The sequence below is a fragment of the Artibeus jamaicensis genome, unplaced genomic scaffold (genome assembly GCF_021234435.1).
Source record: "Artibeus jamaicensis isolate MK-2021 breed Jamaican fruit bat unplaced genomic scaffold, CSHL_Jam_final contig_525, whole genome shotgun sequence".
Taxonomy (NCBI): Eukaryota; Metazoa; Chordata; class Mammalia; order Chiroptera; family Phyllostomidae; genus Artibeus; species Artibeus jamaicensis.
Window position 1 is genome coordinate 18031185 of NW_026521874.1, and position 18811 is coordinate 18049995.

Genomic DNA, 18811 nt, shown 5'->3' on the forward strand with positions numbered 1-18811 from the left:
CCAGCCGGGGGGCCAGTGTGTGAGACATGCTGTTCTGTGAATGCTTTTAAGGAAGATAAAGTGACATCATTCAGTCAAGCTTAATTAAAAGACGATAGCCGATAAACTGAGGAAATGCATATGCAAAACCACATCTATAATAGAGGCTTCTATTAGTAATATGCAAAGAACTTTTACAATTCAAAATTAGAAGGCAATTGGATCAAATAGAGGTGGACACCTCACTATGATGGCAAATTAGGACCTGGCAGTATGTTCGGCATCATTGCAGGATATGGAAATAGAAATTGAAGCAAGAATATTGCTACACATGTAGCAGAGTGGGCGAATGAAAATGCCTCCCCATGCCAGCATGGAGGGTGCGTGGCCCCGTACCTCTTGAACACTGGTGGGGAGTGGGCAGTCAAAAAGACCCTTTGGAAATCAGCTTGGAAGTTTCTCATGAGGTTGAACATACATCTCCCCTGTGACCCAGCCGTTGTATTTACCCACAAAAACAAAATGCACATCCATGCAAGGACATGTCCACAGAGATGCACTGCGACTCTATTCATTCATAATGTACATGATTTGTGACCAAATTTATATTCATTCATTAATATTAAACATTTACATCATTGATAATTACATCGCAACACACAAGTATAAGTTGATGACTGACCGATTTACAATGTAAACAACACCGTATGCACAATCGTCCCAGGGCGGACACGACCCACATGCCTGTCAGCCGGCGATGGACCAGCACACTGCGGGAGCTGTGCAGTGGGACGCTCTCCAGCAAGGAGCGATCTGTGTACGTACAGATCATGCCAGACCCCAAAGAACGCTAAATGAGGGAAACAAGAAAAACAGGGAAAATAAGATTCCATTTCTATACAAAGCTAGGACATGCAAACGATGAAAGGAACACCAGGTGATTGGTTAGAGATCGGGGCGGGGGTGGCAGGAAGGAGAGACTTCAGAGAGGGCACGTGGACATCTTTGAGGGGGAAGATGTATTCATTGTCTTGATTGTGGGGATGGATTCATAGATATACACACATGTGAGGAGTTAGCACATGTGATGTCGATTGTAGGAAAACCATACCTCATTACAGTTGTCCCCTAAACACCTCCGTCCCTGCCCTCTGACCGAGACAGCTCTCTGCAATCTGCCTACATTGCTGTTCTCTGCCCAGCAGCCTCCATGCCACCAGGCCAGTGCCATGGGTGCCTGTGTGGTCTGTCACCTGTTCCACAAACACACACGCCATTTCACGTTGCTGAGTGTCTGCAGAATCTGCTAAACCCTTAAGAATCCTCACGTCGTCTCAGAATATTGGGCCCTTTGTTTGGGCACCAGCCGCACCCTCACTGGCCATTCAGACGCAGCTCAGCATAGTCTCCTCCCTGTGTCACCTCCGGCTTTGCTGCCAGAGTCCTCTGCATGCTCATCTCCTCCAGGTCTGCCTTGGACACGGGTCACGTGTCCATCCTGCTTACTCGCAGTGGCCTAGGAACTTACTCCACAGGGAGGGCTGTTTATTAATATCAGCTACCTGGGAACACCACAGGGGTTGTGGCCCCTGGATTCTGCTAAAATGACAGCGACCCCGCCATCAGGCCCACATCTCTGACAGCATTTCCATACACAGACAGAAGGTTGAAAGGTGGACAACAGGGGCACAGTGGGCCTTCCTCGGCCCATGGGTGCTGCCTGGTGTGCAATCTCCCCAAGTCCCCAGGGCTGAGGCCACGGTGCCTGTTTGCTGTTGGGGACTCAGCAGCTGTGTTCTCCGGGCTGGGCACAGTCTCCTGATCACAGACTAGTGATCACAGACTAGTCTGTGATCAGGAGACTGTGAGAGTTCCAGGGGCTGCTTCCTCCCAAGTGCCTTCCATGGGGAAACTCGGAGACCCACCCTAAGGCTCCAGTCTGTCTATAGAAAGAAACTCAGACTTCAGGGACGGGATGTCAGGGTGGTGCAGGTTCTCCAGCAAGGGAAGCAAATTTGTGTGAGTAGCCCCTCCTCTTCAAGGCCAGTGAGGAAGATAAAAGAAGCTGGGAAGACAGAGCTCCAGCTCCTGGAACCCAGCTCTGCTCTACACACCATGGCCTGGACCCCCGTGCTCCTCCTCGTGCTCCTCTCTCACTGCACAGGTAGGGACAGGCCTCAAGGACACAGAGCACCTGCACCCTGACCCTTGTGTTCCCACTGATGTCTCTGTGTTTGCAGGTTCCCTGTCCCAGCCTGTGCTGACTCAGCCGCCCTCCCTCTCTGCATCTCCGGGAGCCACAGCCAGACTCACCTGCACCCTCAGCAGTGGCTTCAGTGTTGCTGACTACCACATTCGCTGGTTCCAGCAGAAGCCAGGGAGCCCTCCCCGGTACCTCCTGAGGTACAAATCAGACTCAGAGAAGCACCAGGGCTCCGGGGTCCCCAGCCGCTTTTCTGGATCCAAGGACACATCAGCCAATGCAGGGCTCCTGCTCATCTCTGGGCTACAGCCTGAGGACGAGGCTGACTATTACTGTAATATGTGGCACGATAGCAGTAAAACTTACACGGTGCTCCAGAGTCACGGGGAAGTGAGACTAAAACCCTCCCTGTGCTCTTTCTGTCCGTGGCTATCACCCCTGATCTGCCTGGGACCAAGTCCAACTCAGGGTGTCATTTGTTGTCACTTCTTCAGTGGGCAACTGTTTTCCCAAGACTCATGGGCATGTGATTTTTTTCTGATTCACTGTAGTTAAAAAATTTGTATCTTTCTTGTTAATATCTTCTCAGCCTGCTCGTGTGTAAACAGTCCTAAATCAGGTCTCAGGGCTACATAACTCTCCAGGGGAGTGATAGACAAGGAAGGAGGTGGTTGAACCCTCCTGTGCCCAGCCCAGGGTCTAGGCCTGGATCAGAGGCCTGGGTGGGCTGAGGGCTTCTGATGGTTCAGGGGTCCAGTGTGCCCCAGGCCCACCTCCCAGAAAAAACTGTTCTTAGAGTGAGTGCAGTGCCATCTGCCTCTGCCCACTGTGGCCTGTTTCTGGGACCTGTTCTCTCCTCCCGGGGCTCAGGGGAAGCAGGTTTCTCTGGCTCTGGGATGCTGAGCCAACTGAATCTCGTCCACACTGAAATATGATTGTGTGTGACCTTTCCGTGGGCACCAGGATATGAGCAAAAGGCACTGTGGGTGGCTCAGTTGGTGGGAGCGTCATCCTGTGCAGCAGAAAGCTTGTAGGTTTGATTCCCGCTCAAGGGACATATAGGTTTTGAGTGTTTGTACATGAGGCAACCAATCAATGTTTCTTTCTCACATCAATCCCTCTCTCTCTCTGTCTTTCTCATTCTCTCCACCCCCTTTCCTCTGACCTCAAATCCATAAACATGCTCAGGTGAGGATTAAAAAAAAAGGGGGCTCCGCCATCACTAAGGCAGCATCTGTAATCTTGATCTTTCTCTTCTGCCCACCATGAGAAGGGTCATGCCCAGATGTCCGTGAGGCTGAAGACAGGCAGAGTTTGGGGACACCGGAGAAGATGCATCTGATAAAACATCTGAATGAGGACCAGAGATGTATGGGGGTGTTATGTCACACAGCAGTGGGTCAGGAGTTCAAACTGGGGACAATCTTGCCCTGGCCTGGAGTCTTCCTCTCTTCACCCTTCTCTCTGCACAGGTGAGCAGCTCAGGGGCTCCTGGAAATCGCCCCTCGGGAGCACATCCCTGTTCCTCCTTCCCATCCCCTATAACAGGTTTGGCTCTTTGGGTGGCTTTGGATCCTGCTTGTGTAAAACAACTGTCTGTAGGTGGCTCAAATGTCCCTCTCAGTGTGGCCTGACCTGAGCTGGCCATGATGCCATCTGGCCTCCCCCAGGGATCTCACTCTCTCGAGTCTCCAGGTGCCATGGACACAGTTTGAGTCCCAGCCCTGAGTCTCCCTGAGCTGCTGCTGACTCTCCTCTGTCATGTCTCCTTCCACCAGCTCTCACCAACGTCATTATCACAGACACAGCCTCTTGGGGGTGGGGCACAGTGCTTCTCTAGGACTGGGACCCCAAATCCATCCAGCTGCCCCTGGCTATGACCACATGTGCTACTCATGAGGCTCAGGAGAGAGTAGAAGGGCTGTGGATCTGCCCAGCCCACTGCTACAAATGTCCCCAATAAAGCCTGATGGGGGACCTCACAGGATATTGGGGAGTTTGCACGGCACCTAAACAAACCTCGGTCTTTTATACCAGCTCCTGTCTCACCAATTTGGCTTTCCTTGGAGCAGGCGCCAGAACCCACTTGTTCTGTGTCAGTGCTTATTTGTAACAGTACACTTCAGGGTAAATCTGCGGGAAAGGGTAGTCTGATACAGTGAAAATGAGAGAACATCCAAAAAAATTAAACTTAAGTAAATATCTTGGTGTGTGGTTCAAAATTCTCAGTGTTCCCGACAACAGTTTCTCCCAAGTGGAAGGACGTGCAGTGAGTTAACTGCAAGGTCTTCCAGTACCTGTGCTGCAGAGGGGGCGGTGGGTGTGAGGCTAGTTCCAGGGCCCAGATCCGGGCTCAGGTCGTCTCCCCCACGTCCTGGATTCCCCTTCTCCTCACTGATCACACCTGATGCAGGTGAAGCTCCCTGATGCTCACGCTCCCTCGGGCTTCCCGCCCCAGCTCTGCCCCCTCCCTGCAGGGTGGTCCCTGCCCTGGCAACACAGGTCCCTGCATCTCTCCCTGCTCATCCAGCCTCCTTCAGGGCCTGGGACCCGGGACAGACAGTCAAGAGCTACTGTCCTGGCAGAGGCAGCAGCAGGGATAGAACAAGGTGATTTTGACACATAAACATTCCTGAAATCTCATCAACACTCTGAGCCCATTGAAACCACCACGACCTCTGGGAATGTTGGGTCTCAAGGGAGTTAAGCTGGGGACAAAGAAGCAGGGACCCACGTGTCAGTCCCTCTTTATTGATGTCTTCCAGGTTCCTGCCTGCAGGCTGTGCTGGCTCATGCACCCACCATGTGGGGCCGGGTCTCAGGAACAAGGTCACCTATTGTCAAAGCAGCATCACAGACGTGGAGCCACAGTGTGGCTCGGGGACAGCAGCAGCCCTGGGGTGGGCAACCTGGGACATGTGTCTCAGAGAATTTTGTGATGGAAACTCTGGCTTCAGGTTTTGCAAGGAAAGCTTCCCACTCGTGTTTTACATCCAGTCCCAGGAAGAGACTGAAGTATAGGAGCTGATAGACAATGTTCTCATCAGTGTGTTCCAGCCGTGAGGACTGAAGATGAGACTCTCCCCCTCCCTCTGTGGTTCCACCATCTGTGGTCACGTCCCTTCCTCTAGCTTCCCATCAGAGGTGACTCGGTTGTCCCATCTCTGACCACTCTCTGAGGATCTGAAGACTTTCCCAGCATCTCTGGTTTTGAGAAGAACCGGATCCTTTCTGATTTCACATTCCCATCTGTTTACTCTCCAGGCAGATACTTTATCCGGGGACCCAGGTTCCTTCTGGACAAGCAGGGGAGGGGTCGGTGGGAGGCTGATGCCAACATCCTCAGCTCAGGAGTGAGGAACCTGCCAGAATCTGACACAAGGGATCCCACAGTCTGATATCGTCTCTGTCAGGAGCCCACAGATGTGAGGGCCTTTCCCCATCAGCACAGCCCCCGTGTGGGGGCTCTTTCTGTCCTCCTGAGGCCACGAGCCGTCCCCTCCCCGCTGGCGTCCTGGGCCTGACCCTCTGCTCTGCACACACTGGTCCCCATCAGCACCTGCCCTCTGTCCCTGGCTCCCTGTGAGGACAGGGGTCCCTGCAGGCCCAGGAAGGCAGGGGTGGCTGCTGTGTCAGGAATAAGCTCAGCTGGGGGGAGGGCAGGACCTTGGTGCCTGTGGACCCTCATCCTCAGTGCTGTGTGTCCCTCCAGCTGAGCCGGCATGTCAGTGTGTGGCTCGTCACACAGAGCAGAGGAGATCTGTGACCACTCATGCGGCCCAAAAAGCCCGTTGCCTTCATGACGTCGTCACAGGAGGCCCTGGGTGAGGCCTGTCTGCCTCTGGGACACAGAAGCATCCCTCCCACTTCTGCAAGTGGAAGAAAAAGGTTCCGGAGAAGGTGTTGGGAATCGAACATGAGAAGTGAGTGACTGTGAAGCTTTGTCGTAAACCAGAGAGACACACAAGTAGGGATCGAGAATGAGGTGAAAAGAGTATATTTTTTTCAAAGGAAACTTTTTTTGGCTATTTATTTTAAAATTGCAGCAGCCTTAAGTAGTAGAAAAACACACGTGACATTTACCGTAAATGTGTAAGTGGCTGCCACCTGCATCACCCTGCTGGCTCTGTAGAAGGACATGCGGACGTGGGGAGTGGAGAGCCCCTCCCTGTCCTGCTGAGACCGTGCGCCTTCCATCTGGGGGGTGGGTCCTGGAGCTCACAGGGCAGCTCTGTCGCCCTTGAATTGAGGGCCCTCACCCTGGCTGATGACACAGCTGCCGTGACAGGTGTGACTATGGACGTGGTCCCAAATGAGTAACAGAAGCAGGAAAAATGAAAATATTTGGAGGTGAGGAGTCAATTTAAGTTTAAAGTGGTGGAAACTACCATCTGTAGATAGGAGTCTAGAGACTGAATTGATAGTTTATTTAACAATAATTTAAAAATTTCCAGTCTTTAATTAATGAAAATAGTGTATAATTTAAAAACTAGTTCATAACATATGTTATTCTGGTCTCAATATTAAAAAAATTTTGACAATGTCTGCAGGAAAATAAATACAATATTCAACAATCAATAAGAAACAAAATTTGAACGCGTTGTGAAATACCTTCTCACACACAAACACAGTAAAGTGTCAGCACTGAGCAGGAAGTTTATAGGAGCACTTTTCTTTTCATGTTATTACTGATTTAAACTCTTCCTCCCAAAAGGGAGCTTTGGTGGTTGTCAGCAGAGGGGACAATACAAGTTTCTCACTGTTACCGGGATCAGTGTGTCGAAAACTCCACTGACTCACAGCAGCCAGGGTCACTGTGCTTCTCAGGGCCAGCTCTTCATCTTCTCAGATGTGCCACGTGGTTCCTCCAGGCCCTGGGGGTGGTCTGCACTGTCCCAGCTGACTGGCCCCCCTTGCTTGGAATGTCAGCTCCATCTGCCCTGGAAGGAACCGCTGAGTCAGGCTGCACTCTGTCCAGGTCCCGATGGCTCCCACACAGGAGCCCTAAAGAGTCACATTGGTGCCCTGAACTCTCAGGGTCCCTAAATGTTCCCTTGTCTCCAGAGTTGGTTGCTCATTCTTCTGACCCTTCTGGGCTCCTGTAGGAGGATGGAACAGGAAGAAACAAGGGTGACGATGCGTGTTGAGATTTGCAGGGATCTCACGCTAAGCCAAGGCACCAGCCCAAGAGGAGAATGAAATGCAAGTCTTCCATTGGAACCCCAGTCAGGCCCATAGACCCACCTCCCCCCTGTGCTCAACACTAGACTCAGGAGCCTTCCCTACAGTCAGTTGTCCCTCAGGATCCAAAGTTCAGAGGCCTTTTCATCATCCGTGAGCCTTCAGTCCAGTCCCATCTTCACACTGGACTGTTCTGATGACACCCCAGCCTGCTCACAGCCCTACAGGCCAAGGCTCAAATGGAAAGTGCTTGTGAGCATCGGGAGGGTGCACGCGTGGCCGTCAAGTGCACTTCCGCCCAAAGACCCAGGGGTTTGGGAGGGATGCTTGGGTCTGGGACAAGGACCTAAGTCACACTGCTCATCCCCGTCATAGAGATTGTCAAGTCTTTGTCTCATGACAAATACAACTGGGGCTCATCACTGCTCTGAACTTGTAGTGTTCTAAGAGTTTGTGTGAGAGACAGGACCTCAGTCCTGACCACTGAACAGTCAGTCACAAAGGAGCTGAGGACAGACACAACCAGAGAACACTGAGTAGAGCACAAAATGCCCTGAGGTGATGGGGAGGCCACAAGAGGGGACCGCTGGCCTGGACCTAAGGCAGGATTCAGTGGACAGAGAGCCCTGGGATGCAGAGGTTGCTTCTGATGGGTTCTGGGCCCCATGTCACACAGTGCTGTGCCTAACCCTGGACACTAGAGGGCGCTTGGGTGTTGTTTTAAGGGACCAGGGGTGATTTGAACTGTTACCAACCTCCTGGCTCTGCCTAGTGTCCTCTGTCCTGGACTAACAGCTGTGACTTCCCCCACCCATGGGCCTCACACAGCCTCACCCTGCAAACACCCATGGCCTCCTCAGGCAGAGGCGTCTGGTTTGGGCCCAGCGGGGAAACATACAGCTGGGGATGGAGGTGTCTCATTTGCATGAGTGGACCCTCCCTCTCTCAGAGTATGAAGAAGGGAAGGGAGAGATGTGGGGGAAGCTCTGCTTCAGCTGTGGGGCCACAGAAGGCAGGACTCAGGGATGGTCTCCACCATGGCTTGGTGCCCTCTCCTGCTCACCCTCCTCGCTCACTGCACAGGTGACTCGATAAGGAGACAGAGGAAGGATTCTGGGACGATGGGTTCCTCCTCTTGTCTCTAGACTCCTGATCACATCTCTGTGTGTCTCTCTCCTCCAGGATCCTGGGCCCAGTCTGTGCTGACTCAGCCTCCCTCAGTGTCTGGGAACCTAGGACAGAGGGTCACCATCTCCTGCACTGGAAGTAGCTCCAACCTTGGCAGTAATTCTGTGTACTGGTACCAACAGCTCCCAGGAAAGGCCCCTAAACTCCTCATCTATTATAGTAGCAATCGACCCTCAGGGGTCCCTGATCGATTCTCTGGCTCCAAGTCCGGAACCTCAGGCTCCCTGACCATCACTGGGCTCCAGGCTGAAGATGAGGCTGATTATTACTGTGCAGCATGGGACGATAGTCTCAATGGTCCCACAGTGCTGCAGGCCTGTGGGGAAGTGAGACAAGAACCCCTGTGCCATCTGTGAGCTGGGCGAACACTACAGCCACTGCTGCCCAGACTCAGCCTGTGCCCTGTGACTGCAGCTCATTCTCTGGCTGCTGTACTGGACCCAGATTCACCAAGGGACACTGTCTGGCAAGGAAGGATTCTCTTCTGTCTTTAATGTCACTCACAGCAGCACTTTTCTTGATGAAAGATTCCACAAAAACTGAAAGTCTGTCTCCCCTTCAGCTGGGGACAGTTGACTTTCACACTCGTTTGTATTAATATTTTCTTGTGATGTTCAAATAAATGAAACACTGTTTGGTGCCTGGCCTATCATGGCGCCTCAGCACCGTGTGTGCTGTGTGTGAAGGATGAGTCAGCTGTTAAAATCTCAGATTATAAGGTTCTTCAGAGTCATCCCTGCTGACTGCTTTGTTTTCTCTTCTGACTTTTGGTATGAAATGTAGTCTTATAAAAGTACAAAATTAGAACGATTTGGTGGTGTCCAGACGTGGGTGATGAAGGGGGTTGTCCACATTGGTGAAGGGTGTGAGAGGAGACCGACTTCCAGGTGTGAAATGAATGGTTCTGGGGACGTCATGGACAGCACGAGGACAATGAAAGAGATGCTATGATCGTGCCTGTGTGAACCCAGGTGAAGGAGCAGACCCCAGACATTCTCAGCATAAGAGATAATAATAATTGTACCTTGTTTAAGGACAGATGTCAACTGGACTGACTCTGGTGAGGAGTTTGCAACATATTCATATGGAATGATAATGTTGTACCCTTAAAATTAATATAGCATTGTATGTTATTTATAACTCAATAAAAAGTTACAGTCAATAAAATGAAATTATAAGAATAAATCCAGATTTGTGTCTACAGAAACAGCTGCCTGTGAAAGTTTAAAGTATCTTTATTAACAGTCCTCCCAACATGAAAGCAACTGGAAGGCCATGCATGGGTGTGTGTTACTGCTGTGTGTAGCCTCACCCCAAGCTGGAAGCAGTGGGGAGGTCCTCCAAGAAGCGGCCTCTTTTTAAGAGGTGGTGTCTTTTTTAATATGATTCTAATGATGTCACATTTTGGAAGAGGCAACACTCTAGGGAGAGTATGAATATCTGTTGTAAATTTGACTGTGAAAAGAAAAAAGTAGCAACTGAATTATTCTATATGACAATGTAATGGCGCCTAAATGGCACTGTGACCTTGTCAAATGCATTGAAAACTGTAAATCACAATGAGAGACTTTAAGTGTGCACATGAAGTGGAATTTAGGAGGTTGAGGATCCCGTGGTGGGATGCGGAAGTGACAGGAGCCCATCAGTTTGCACTGTGAAGGCAGGAGCCACTGCCCTGGGGGGAAGGGGAAGGAAGTTACTGACCGAAGTACCTGTGAAAATGAGGGACACCAATCAGACTAACAGCAAAGGAAGCTGCATATAAATCTGTGCTCCAGGTGGTAACGTGGGTTCCCAGGGGGTCCAGGTAACAGTGTAGGTGTGGCTGTGCTGTGCACAATCGTTACATAATCACATGAGTGGGTGGGCACGGGTGGGGCCAGACTCCTCACTCCAGTAATGGATATTGATACTTATCACCAGGGGGAGGAGGTGTGATGCTCCCGGCAGTGACGTGTTAGAGTTGCCTATACGAGTATGAGGTCAGGTGTGGTTTCATGGTTGCATACTATTGCTAATGGAAATATTTAAAAATGTGCACGCTCCCACACCAGTTTATGCATTTTATTTATTGTCTTGTCCATTGACTGGAATTGCATATGATGGTGCCCAGCGTGATGAGTCTGTTTTTTCCCCAGATATTGGCTTCTAGAGCATTCTAAAAAATATAGTGTTGTCTTCTTCGGAGAAATGACCTTAGAGAGAGAAGGAGGAAGGGGTTGGGAGAGACACAGGGTGAAAGAGAAGGAGAGAGACACACACACAGATGTGGATGTTCCACTTGTTTACACATTCACTGGTTGCTTCTTGTATGTGCCCTGACCAAAGGTCAAACCCACAACCTTGCCCTATTGCAACACATTTTAAGCAAGTGAACTAACTACCTGGCCAGGGCCTGATTTATGTTATAACTATAAATTTGTACCTTTGAACTTCTCTCATTTCTATTCCATCCTACCTCAGCCTCTGACAATCACCTATTTGTTTTCTGTATCTTTTGTTTGTTAGGGTTGTTTTCATTGATCAGATTACACATATAAGTGAGATCATGGTATCTGTCTTGCTGTTTGACTTATTTATGTTGCATAATGTCCCCAAGTTTTATTCCTGTTGTGTCAAATGACAAGATTCCATTTCTCTCAAAAGCGCATTTAGACATTGATTTAACATTATGTATTATGTATGACCTGATCTTTAGCCATTGACCCATCAACCGTTACTTAGGTGATTTCCACATGTTGGCTATTAAATAATAATGCTGTTCTGAACCTGGGGTTGCGCATGTGTTCTAGAGATGTTGTAGTTTTCTTCAGATAAACACCCACAAGTGGAAATCTGGATCATAAAGTCGTTATAGTTTTAGGAATCAAACGCAAGCAATGATGTGTAACCTGCTGAACTGCAGAGACCAGCAGGGCTCTTAGGGCTTCAGGCCCTGGTGAGGAGTGTGGGCTGAAACCAGCAGGGGGCGCTGTGGGACTGCCCTGTGCTCCATACACAGCAGCTCAGCTGGGACCCTTTACTCAATGGATCCTGGGGCTGGGGGAGGGGCTGGAACTCACTGACTGTTACTCTGCAGATGGGTCCTCTCTGGCCTGGCAGATCCTCTGAGCAAAGACCTTTATGTTCTCTCAGCAGGTGCTTCCTCCCCAAGCTTTTTCTTTCTTCAATAATGTTTTTTCCATTATCATTCATTCTCTCTTAATCACTTTCCCCCACAATCACCCTACTGTTGTCCATGTCCATGAGTCCTTTTTCCTTTTGTCTCACTCCCTCCACCCTCTGACCCTCCCCCCTTAGCTGTAACCTTGGTTTCTATCTAAGAGTCTGTCTCTATGTTCCTTATTAGTTCAGTTTGTTCATTGGATTCACACATGAGTGAAATCATATTGTTTTGTGTTTCTCTAACTGGCTTATTTCACACAGCATCAAATTTTCCAAGTCAATCAGCTTAGTGCCTCACTCAACACACTGTTGTAAAGGGTAAAAATTTCTTCATTTTTATGGCAGAGCAGTATTCCATTGTGTAAATATCCCATAGTTGTTTTATCCACTCACCTACTGACGGACACTGAGGCTGCTTCCATGTCTTGTAGACCATAAACTGTGCTGCCAAGAACATAGGGCTTCTGATGTTCTATCAAATTACTTTTGAGGTTCATTCAGCTGCTCTGTGAGGCCATGCTACCCTGAATGTACCTGATCTTCTCTGATCGACGTGACTTTTAAAGGGGTGAAGATAACCTCCATCCTCTTTTGGGGGTGTGAGCTGAGCTCCAGCACCAGGGCTCAGGGAGGGGCTGGGCAGCCCCTGGCAGGACACACATTTGCATGAACAGCCCCTCCCCTGGCAGAGGGTTGGGAAGAAAAGAGGCCTGGGCAGCCCAGCCCCACTGTGGGCTCAGGGGCTGTGAGCACCATGGCCTGGACTCCTCTCCTCCTCGTGCTCCTCTCTCACTGCACAGGTAGGAACAGGCCCCAGGAGCCAGGGCTCAGTTGCTAAGTTTATTCCCTTCCTGATCCATCTCCTGAGAAAATTCCCCTGATCCCAGCCACATCACTGATACATGTCTCTGTTTGCAGGTTCCCTCTCCCAGCCTGGGGTGACTCAGCCGCCCTCCCTCTCTGCATCTCCTGGAGCCTCAGCCAGACTCACCTGCACCCTCAGCAGTGACATCAGTGTTAGCAACTATAGGATATACTGGTACCAGCAGAAGCCAGGCAGCCCTCCCCAGTATCTGCTGAGATATAAATCAGACTCAGACAAGCACCAGGGCTCTGGGGTCCCCAGCCGCTTCTCTGGATCCAAAGACACCTCTGCCAATGCAGGGCTCCTGCTCATCTCTGGGCTGCAGCCTGAGGACGAGGCCGACTATTACTGTATGATCTGGCTCAGTAGTGCTCCTCACAGTGACTCACACAGAAGGGGAAGTGGAACAAAAACCTCAGCCTAACAGAGTTTTCTTCAAGACAATTGACCATTTCAAAATAATTTCTGTGTATGTAAACTATACTCGGGGGACCTTCTGGTTTAGCATGGGTCTACTCCCAGTTTTCCATCCCAAGTCTAGAGTCTCAGGGACATGGAGGAAAAACTGGACACACAGTGGTCACAGTGATACTGCAGAGCTGCCTGGTGTTCACTGTGGGAACTGGGGCCTGTGGAGCTGCCCTTGGCCTCTTGAAATGAGACAATGGAGGCTTTTCTCTGTTTACTCTTTGTTATATTCCAGGGACACCCTGGCAAGTGACAGTCTCCACAGAACAGACTCTGCAGGGCCAGGGCTCTGAGCAGGGACCTGCCTGGCCCTTTCAGTCCCATCCGCTCAGAGCCCCCACAGCACACAGTGTCCCAGGGATGAGGCACTAAGCTGTGAGACACTGTGTGAGGACACAGGACACAGCTGGCCTGGACCCCTGGCTGGGGGCCTGGGCCTTCGGTTGCGAAGTCAGGTAGAGGAGGGTTTGGGAAAGGAAAATTCGAGGCCTGGGCCAAATTCTTCTTTATGGCACTGGAGTCAGTGGGGGTATGACCCATAATTGCTGTAAAAATGCTGAGCCCACCCAAGGGAATATGGGTGACCTGGGTTCATGGATAAATGTCCCTATGGCTGATACCACTCAGGAGCACGGGGACTCCTCTGAGAGGGATCCATGAGCAGGTTCCCTGAGCCCACTGGCACTGACTGGGCTCCCTCCTCTCACACCCCACTGGAGCTTTCCCAGATTCAGGGCACAGGGTAGGTTATGGGATATCAGGAGAAAGAACTTCCCAATATTTGCCTATTTCATTTACACCTTAAAGCTCTTGATAAGCCCAAATGTGAGGCTTCCTTTTCCTGCACAAGGAGCAACCCACACATTGAGGGTGATGATGGAAATGGTGCCCAGTGGTCCCAGGCAGAGTCCCTATATTGTGAGCTAAGAGAGAGTGATTGATCCTCAGGGGTTTGGCCCTCTTCTCTGCCTTCTGGTGTGTGCACAGGGCCTCCTGCCCAGCTGTGGGATGCAGCCTGTTGAGGAGGTGAGCGCTCGCTGTCACATAGCTCAGGACAATGCCCTGCCACCAAAGGGCTGCAGGTCCACAGAGAAGTGAGGTGAATTCTGCTGTCCACTCTGCACCCTATCTCATCAGGGCTCTATGTCTGACTCTGTACTATACCAGCTGGGGTTTTGGCTCATACTGTCAGGAGAACTGTGAAACCAGGGGACCTCAGGTTCTTACCTTCATCTATCCTTGGTGCTCAGTGAATGTCTGCTCAGAGACATCTGGGCAGAGACTGTGTCAATCCAAAGGTCTGTGGTGGCTTCACCATGGCCTGGACTCTTCTCTTTACCATTTCAGTCAATGAACCAAGACTTCACTTTAGGGGACAGGGGAATATTACTAGGGGAAGGGGACATATGCTACTACTATCTGGGCACAGGTGGTTGTCACTCAGCTTTCTGCTACCTTCCAACCATCCTTCCAGGGCCCGTCCTTCAAGGGCCTGTCCTTCCAAAGCAGATGCTTCTGGCTTTGCTATCCACAGTGTCTAAGACTTTGTTTAATAAAAATCGTATAATGATAGAGAGGGCAGGTGACTCCACATATATTCTCATCTTACTAATCAAAGAATTCCAAACTGAGAAGAACAGTATGAGATTTGACAATTAGAAACCAATATCATTTATGATCACAGCTGATATTTGCACAAGCAATTCAGCACATGAGCAAGAAGATTGTAGGTTATAACAACAAAGCCCCCTTTGTCTCCCTGGTTAGATTTGGACTGAGAGCAGGGTATGTGTGCTCTCTCTGGGGGATGTTGGACCTAGAACTTGGGGGACAATGGCTGAGAAGAGGCCAGCATGTCCTTTCAGAGAGAAGAGCTCCCCCAGGACCCACAGGGGGAGCTGCTCTGTCTCCTTCTTGCATGTGAGGGGCTCCAGGGGCACCCCTGCTGTGTCTCCCACCCAGTCTAACTACCCTCTTCTCACTCCATAGAGATGGATGTGCTCCTAGTTCCCCATTGATTTGCCTCATGGACACACTAACTGACCCATGGTGTCTGGAAAATGCCTGAAGACATCTGTATGGGCAACAAATTTCAGGGATCCTTTTGGTTAATATGGCTTCCAATTGACTCATGATGCAATGTGTTATCATTGTATCACCCCTTTTTCTGTTATCATATCCGTTATTTTCCTCTCGTTATTTCATTTCTTATTTTTCAATATATTCTAATGACTTAGGAAAACTGATATTGTTCTGTTTCAGCTTTGTCATTTCTTTAGTTTCGTCTTAATACTTTTCATGTCAATATTTTATACATATAATATTACTTATTTTTCTACACTATCAGAGGTATAGCTATATAATCATAAGTTATTTCAGTATGAACAACGTTGGGCTCTTATGAATCATAAAGGGAAAGAAAAAATATCATACTATTTTAATTAAATTCAAAATTTAGTAACAATTCCAAAATGAAAACCAAACCATATTATTATTTCAAGTATGCCAAACACAAGTTGTGTACTTCCTCATTTCCAAGTACTTGAGACATTTTAATTATGTTTTTATCTTCACCCAAGGACATTGTTCAGGGCTTTGAGAAAGAGGAATGAAGAGAGAGGAACATCCATGGGAAAGAGAAACATCAATCGGTTGCCCTCATGAAACCCGGACGGGGAATGGAACCCGCAGCCTTCCCAGCACAGGATGACATTCCAAACAACTGAGCCACACCAGCCAGGACCTGTCACCTGAGACACTTCACCTTTCTGATCATTTTTCTTCCATCACAGACCCCCTTGTCCACACTGCCTATTCCTTCTGCTCCACAGCAGAAGGTAGAGAAACAAAGTCTTAAAATGTTCTATGATATTAACCCCAACTTGCTCCAACAGTGTTGAGTTTTTTATATTTCTGATTATGAGAAAAGTGTTCTCCTATTTTGCGAGATCTGATGCTGCCAGATGTCTCATAATTTCATTGTGACAGTCTGACCTTTGCTCCTCCAAACCACAGTCACACTGAAGAGACCCCATAAAGTCATGGCTTCCCAGGGTCCAGGGGGTCTGCCCTCCCCAGGCTGGTGGTGCGGCCCTGTGAGTGCGCAGCCCAAGGCCTGGTCCCCCTGGTGCTACTGGAGACAGTTTACAAGATGTTGTCAGAGGTAGAGACTCCTACACCCCAGGCATGGGTGCTGTGATGGTCCCGGAGACTCACTCAGGAGAAAGGAGTAACTGCTAAGCCTTTCCAAGGAAGAGAGAAAGAGTTCTCTCTGAGGAAGAAGATGTTCTCAGGATCCAGGTTATATTTGAAATGAACTAGATCTCTGGGGCTAAAAGGTCAACACACACATCTCATCATTCAGCCTCAGCCACTGCAGGTAAGACTCTCAGGAATAAGGTCACTAGAGTCATAAGGAAGCTGAGTGGGAGGAAGATGTCAGCTGCCCAGCACACAGGGCATCTCAGTCACTGTGCGCTCATTGGTTTGTGTGAGGCACCAGCATTTGTCTCTTTCAAGATGACAACTAGGGGACATCAGGGTGACATGGGGGCAGGACAGAAGAGGGGAAGCTGGTTTGCATGAACTACCTCTTCCTCCTAATGGGCTTGGGAAGCATGAAAAAGCCCCAAAGACATCACCCTCCAGCCCAGGACCTGTGGAGGCTTGTCCTCTGAGTGTCCCCACCATGGCCTGGATGGTGCTCCTGCTCAGGCTTCTTGCTTACAGTTCAGGTCAAAGAAAGAGACTGTATTTTGGGGACTGGGAGCAAATACAAGCACCATCTCACAGTGACCCTTCTGTCCCTTAACAATAACTGTCTGTCTGCTGTTGGTTTTTGGTGTGTATCCCAGACTGTGGTAGCCAAGGAGTTGTCACTGTCTGTGTCTCCAGGAGGGATGGTCACACTCACCTGTGGCCTTAGTTCAGGTGTCTGTCTCTATCTGTCTCTCTCTGGGTGTCTCTCTCCCCTTCTCTCTAACAACCACAGCTGGTTCCAGCAGACCCCAAGAAAGGCTCCCAGCACACTCATCTACAGCTCAAGCGGCCCGACCTCCGGGGTCCCTGAGCACTTTTCTGGATCCATCTCTGAGAACAAAGTCTCCCTCACCATCACGAGGGCCCAGCCTGAGGGTGAGGCTGACTATCACTGTACAGTGTATGTGGATAGTAATACTGATGATTACACAGTGATGTAAATCCCTGGGGAAGTGCACCCAAAACCTGCTCATAATTCAGAAGGGCTGAACCATTAGAGGCAGAAGAAAGGAGAGAGGGTGGAAATGGTCTGCACATTATGGAGATTGGCTCCATGGCCCTGGTTTCTGTCCAGTCCTGCATCTCCATGTTCCTCCTCCCATCTCCCAGGGTGAGTCCTTCTCCCCATGTGACTGTGTTAAGGCTGGGTTTTCTCTCTCCCCTTCTTTCTAGGGTGATGCTGGAGAGGACCTGCACCCCAAAGTATATTAGGCATCAGTGAGTCTGAGATCCCTCTACTCCCTGGAAGACTCTTCTGTTTAAAGGGCAGTAACAGGTTTTCTCTTATTGATTTGATGCTCAAATCACCACTGAAGTGAATGCCTTACCTTTGGGCTGGCTGGGAATGCAATTCCCAGACTAGACCCACAGAGACAGAGACTTGTGTGTGAGCAAGAATTGCCGTTCTAGCAAGGCACAGACATATCACTGCATGACTTCCTTTCAGCTTCTAGCACTGGGCCGTGAGGGGGGATCATGTGATATCATGATTTACCTTATTTGTGTCATCTCCCTAAATATCTGATTAGGAAAATTACAGGTTGAATCATTACAACATAAATATAAGAAAGAAAAGCATTACATGCACTGTATGTGGAATATATCTAATATAGTTGTCTGAATGCTGGCTTTCTGTAATGTTTATGGCACAGTTGGACTCCTGGATTGGCTGTGAACAGGGAAAAATGTGCAGCCTTTGTGTGTGGCAACCTCTATACAAACTACCTCTTACTGAACTGCCTGCTTCTGGGCTAACCTGCCTGCCTCCCTGCGTTGCTGCCATCTGAGCCAGCCCTTAGGAAGGTTTCCTGGAATTCTGTGTCAGACAATAGCATTGAGGCTTTCCACACCCAATCACAGCAGCTCTATTTTGACCAGTCAGGACAGTGCCTTTTGGGCCAGGAAACTGCAAGGATTTGGCACCCTCATTTTCATGAAGATGGACCAGTCAGGGACCAGGGATCAGAGGTTCCTGTTCAGATGAGCTGGACTCCCTGTGGCTGAGAGAGTGCACTTGCCCCTGAAGAATGAAGACTGTGCATGGCTGAGCTGAAACTCCAAAGTGGTCTCCCCAGAGCAGAGTGAAGAGCCGACCAGAACAGACTGGAGTAAACCAGGGCAGCACAAAGCAGGCAACATAGAGGAACCAAGCAGAGCTAACCAGCCAGAGGAGCCTGGCCCAGGGCCCCCTAGTGGCAGAGCTGTTCTGCACCCCACTGTTTCCACAGCTCTGCTGCATCACAGTTGGGCAGCTCTACAGCAGGGCTGTTTCCCTATCCATGCTGTGTTGCTCTTGTTGGCACTGAATAAAGTTTCCCTCTTGATGACATCTGACACTGGGGGTCTTTGTCAGTGTTGAATTTGTCCTCAGGGACATGGGTGAACAGGATGGGAGGAAAGGAGATAAGGACTTCAAGAAAACCCATCCCTGTTCTACTAGGCCTGTGTTCTGCTGAATTTCTACCATTAACATTCTCTATGAAGATCACCAGGGGGCGCTGTAG

At 49.7% G+C, this 18811-nt stretch overlaps 3 gene segments (V, D, J or C); all 3 read left to right on the forward strand.

The window, feature by feature from the left end:
- The first annotated feature begins 2044 nt into the window (after positions 1-2044).
- LOC119034573 (immunoglobulin lambda variable 5-39-like) lies at positions 2045-2737 on the forward strand. The segment is given in 2 exon segments: positions 2045-2143; positions 2220-2737. Coding segments are annotated over 2 exon segments (567 nt in total).
- A 5616-nt stretch (positions 2738-8353) lies between these two features.
- LOC119050720 (immunoglobulin lambda variable 1-44-like) lies at positions 8354-8922 on the forward strand. The segment is given in 2 exon segments: positions 8354-8446; positions 8546-8922. Coding segments are annotated over 2 exon segments (420 nt in total).
- Positions 8923-12449: 3527 nt separating this feature from the next.
- LOC119050708 (immunoglobulin lambda variable 5-45-like) lies at positions 12450-13019 on the forward strand. The segment is given in 2 exon segments: positions 12450-12516; positions 12635-13019. Coding segments are annotated over 2 exon segments (417 nt in total).
- Positions 13020-18811: the final 5792 nt, after the last annotated feature.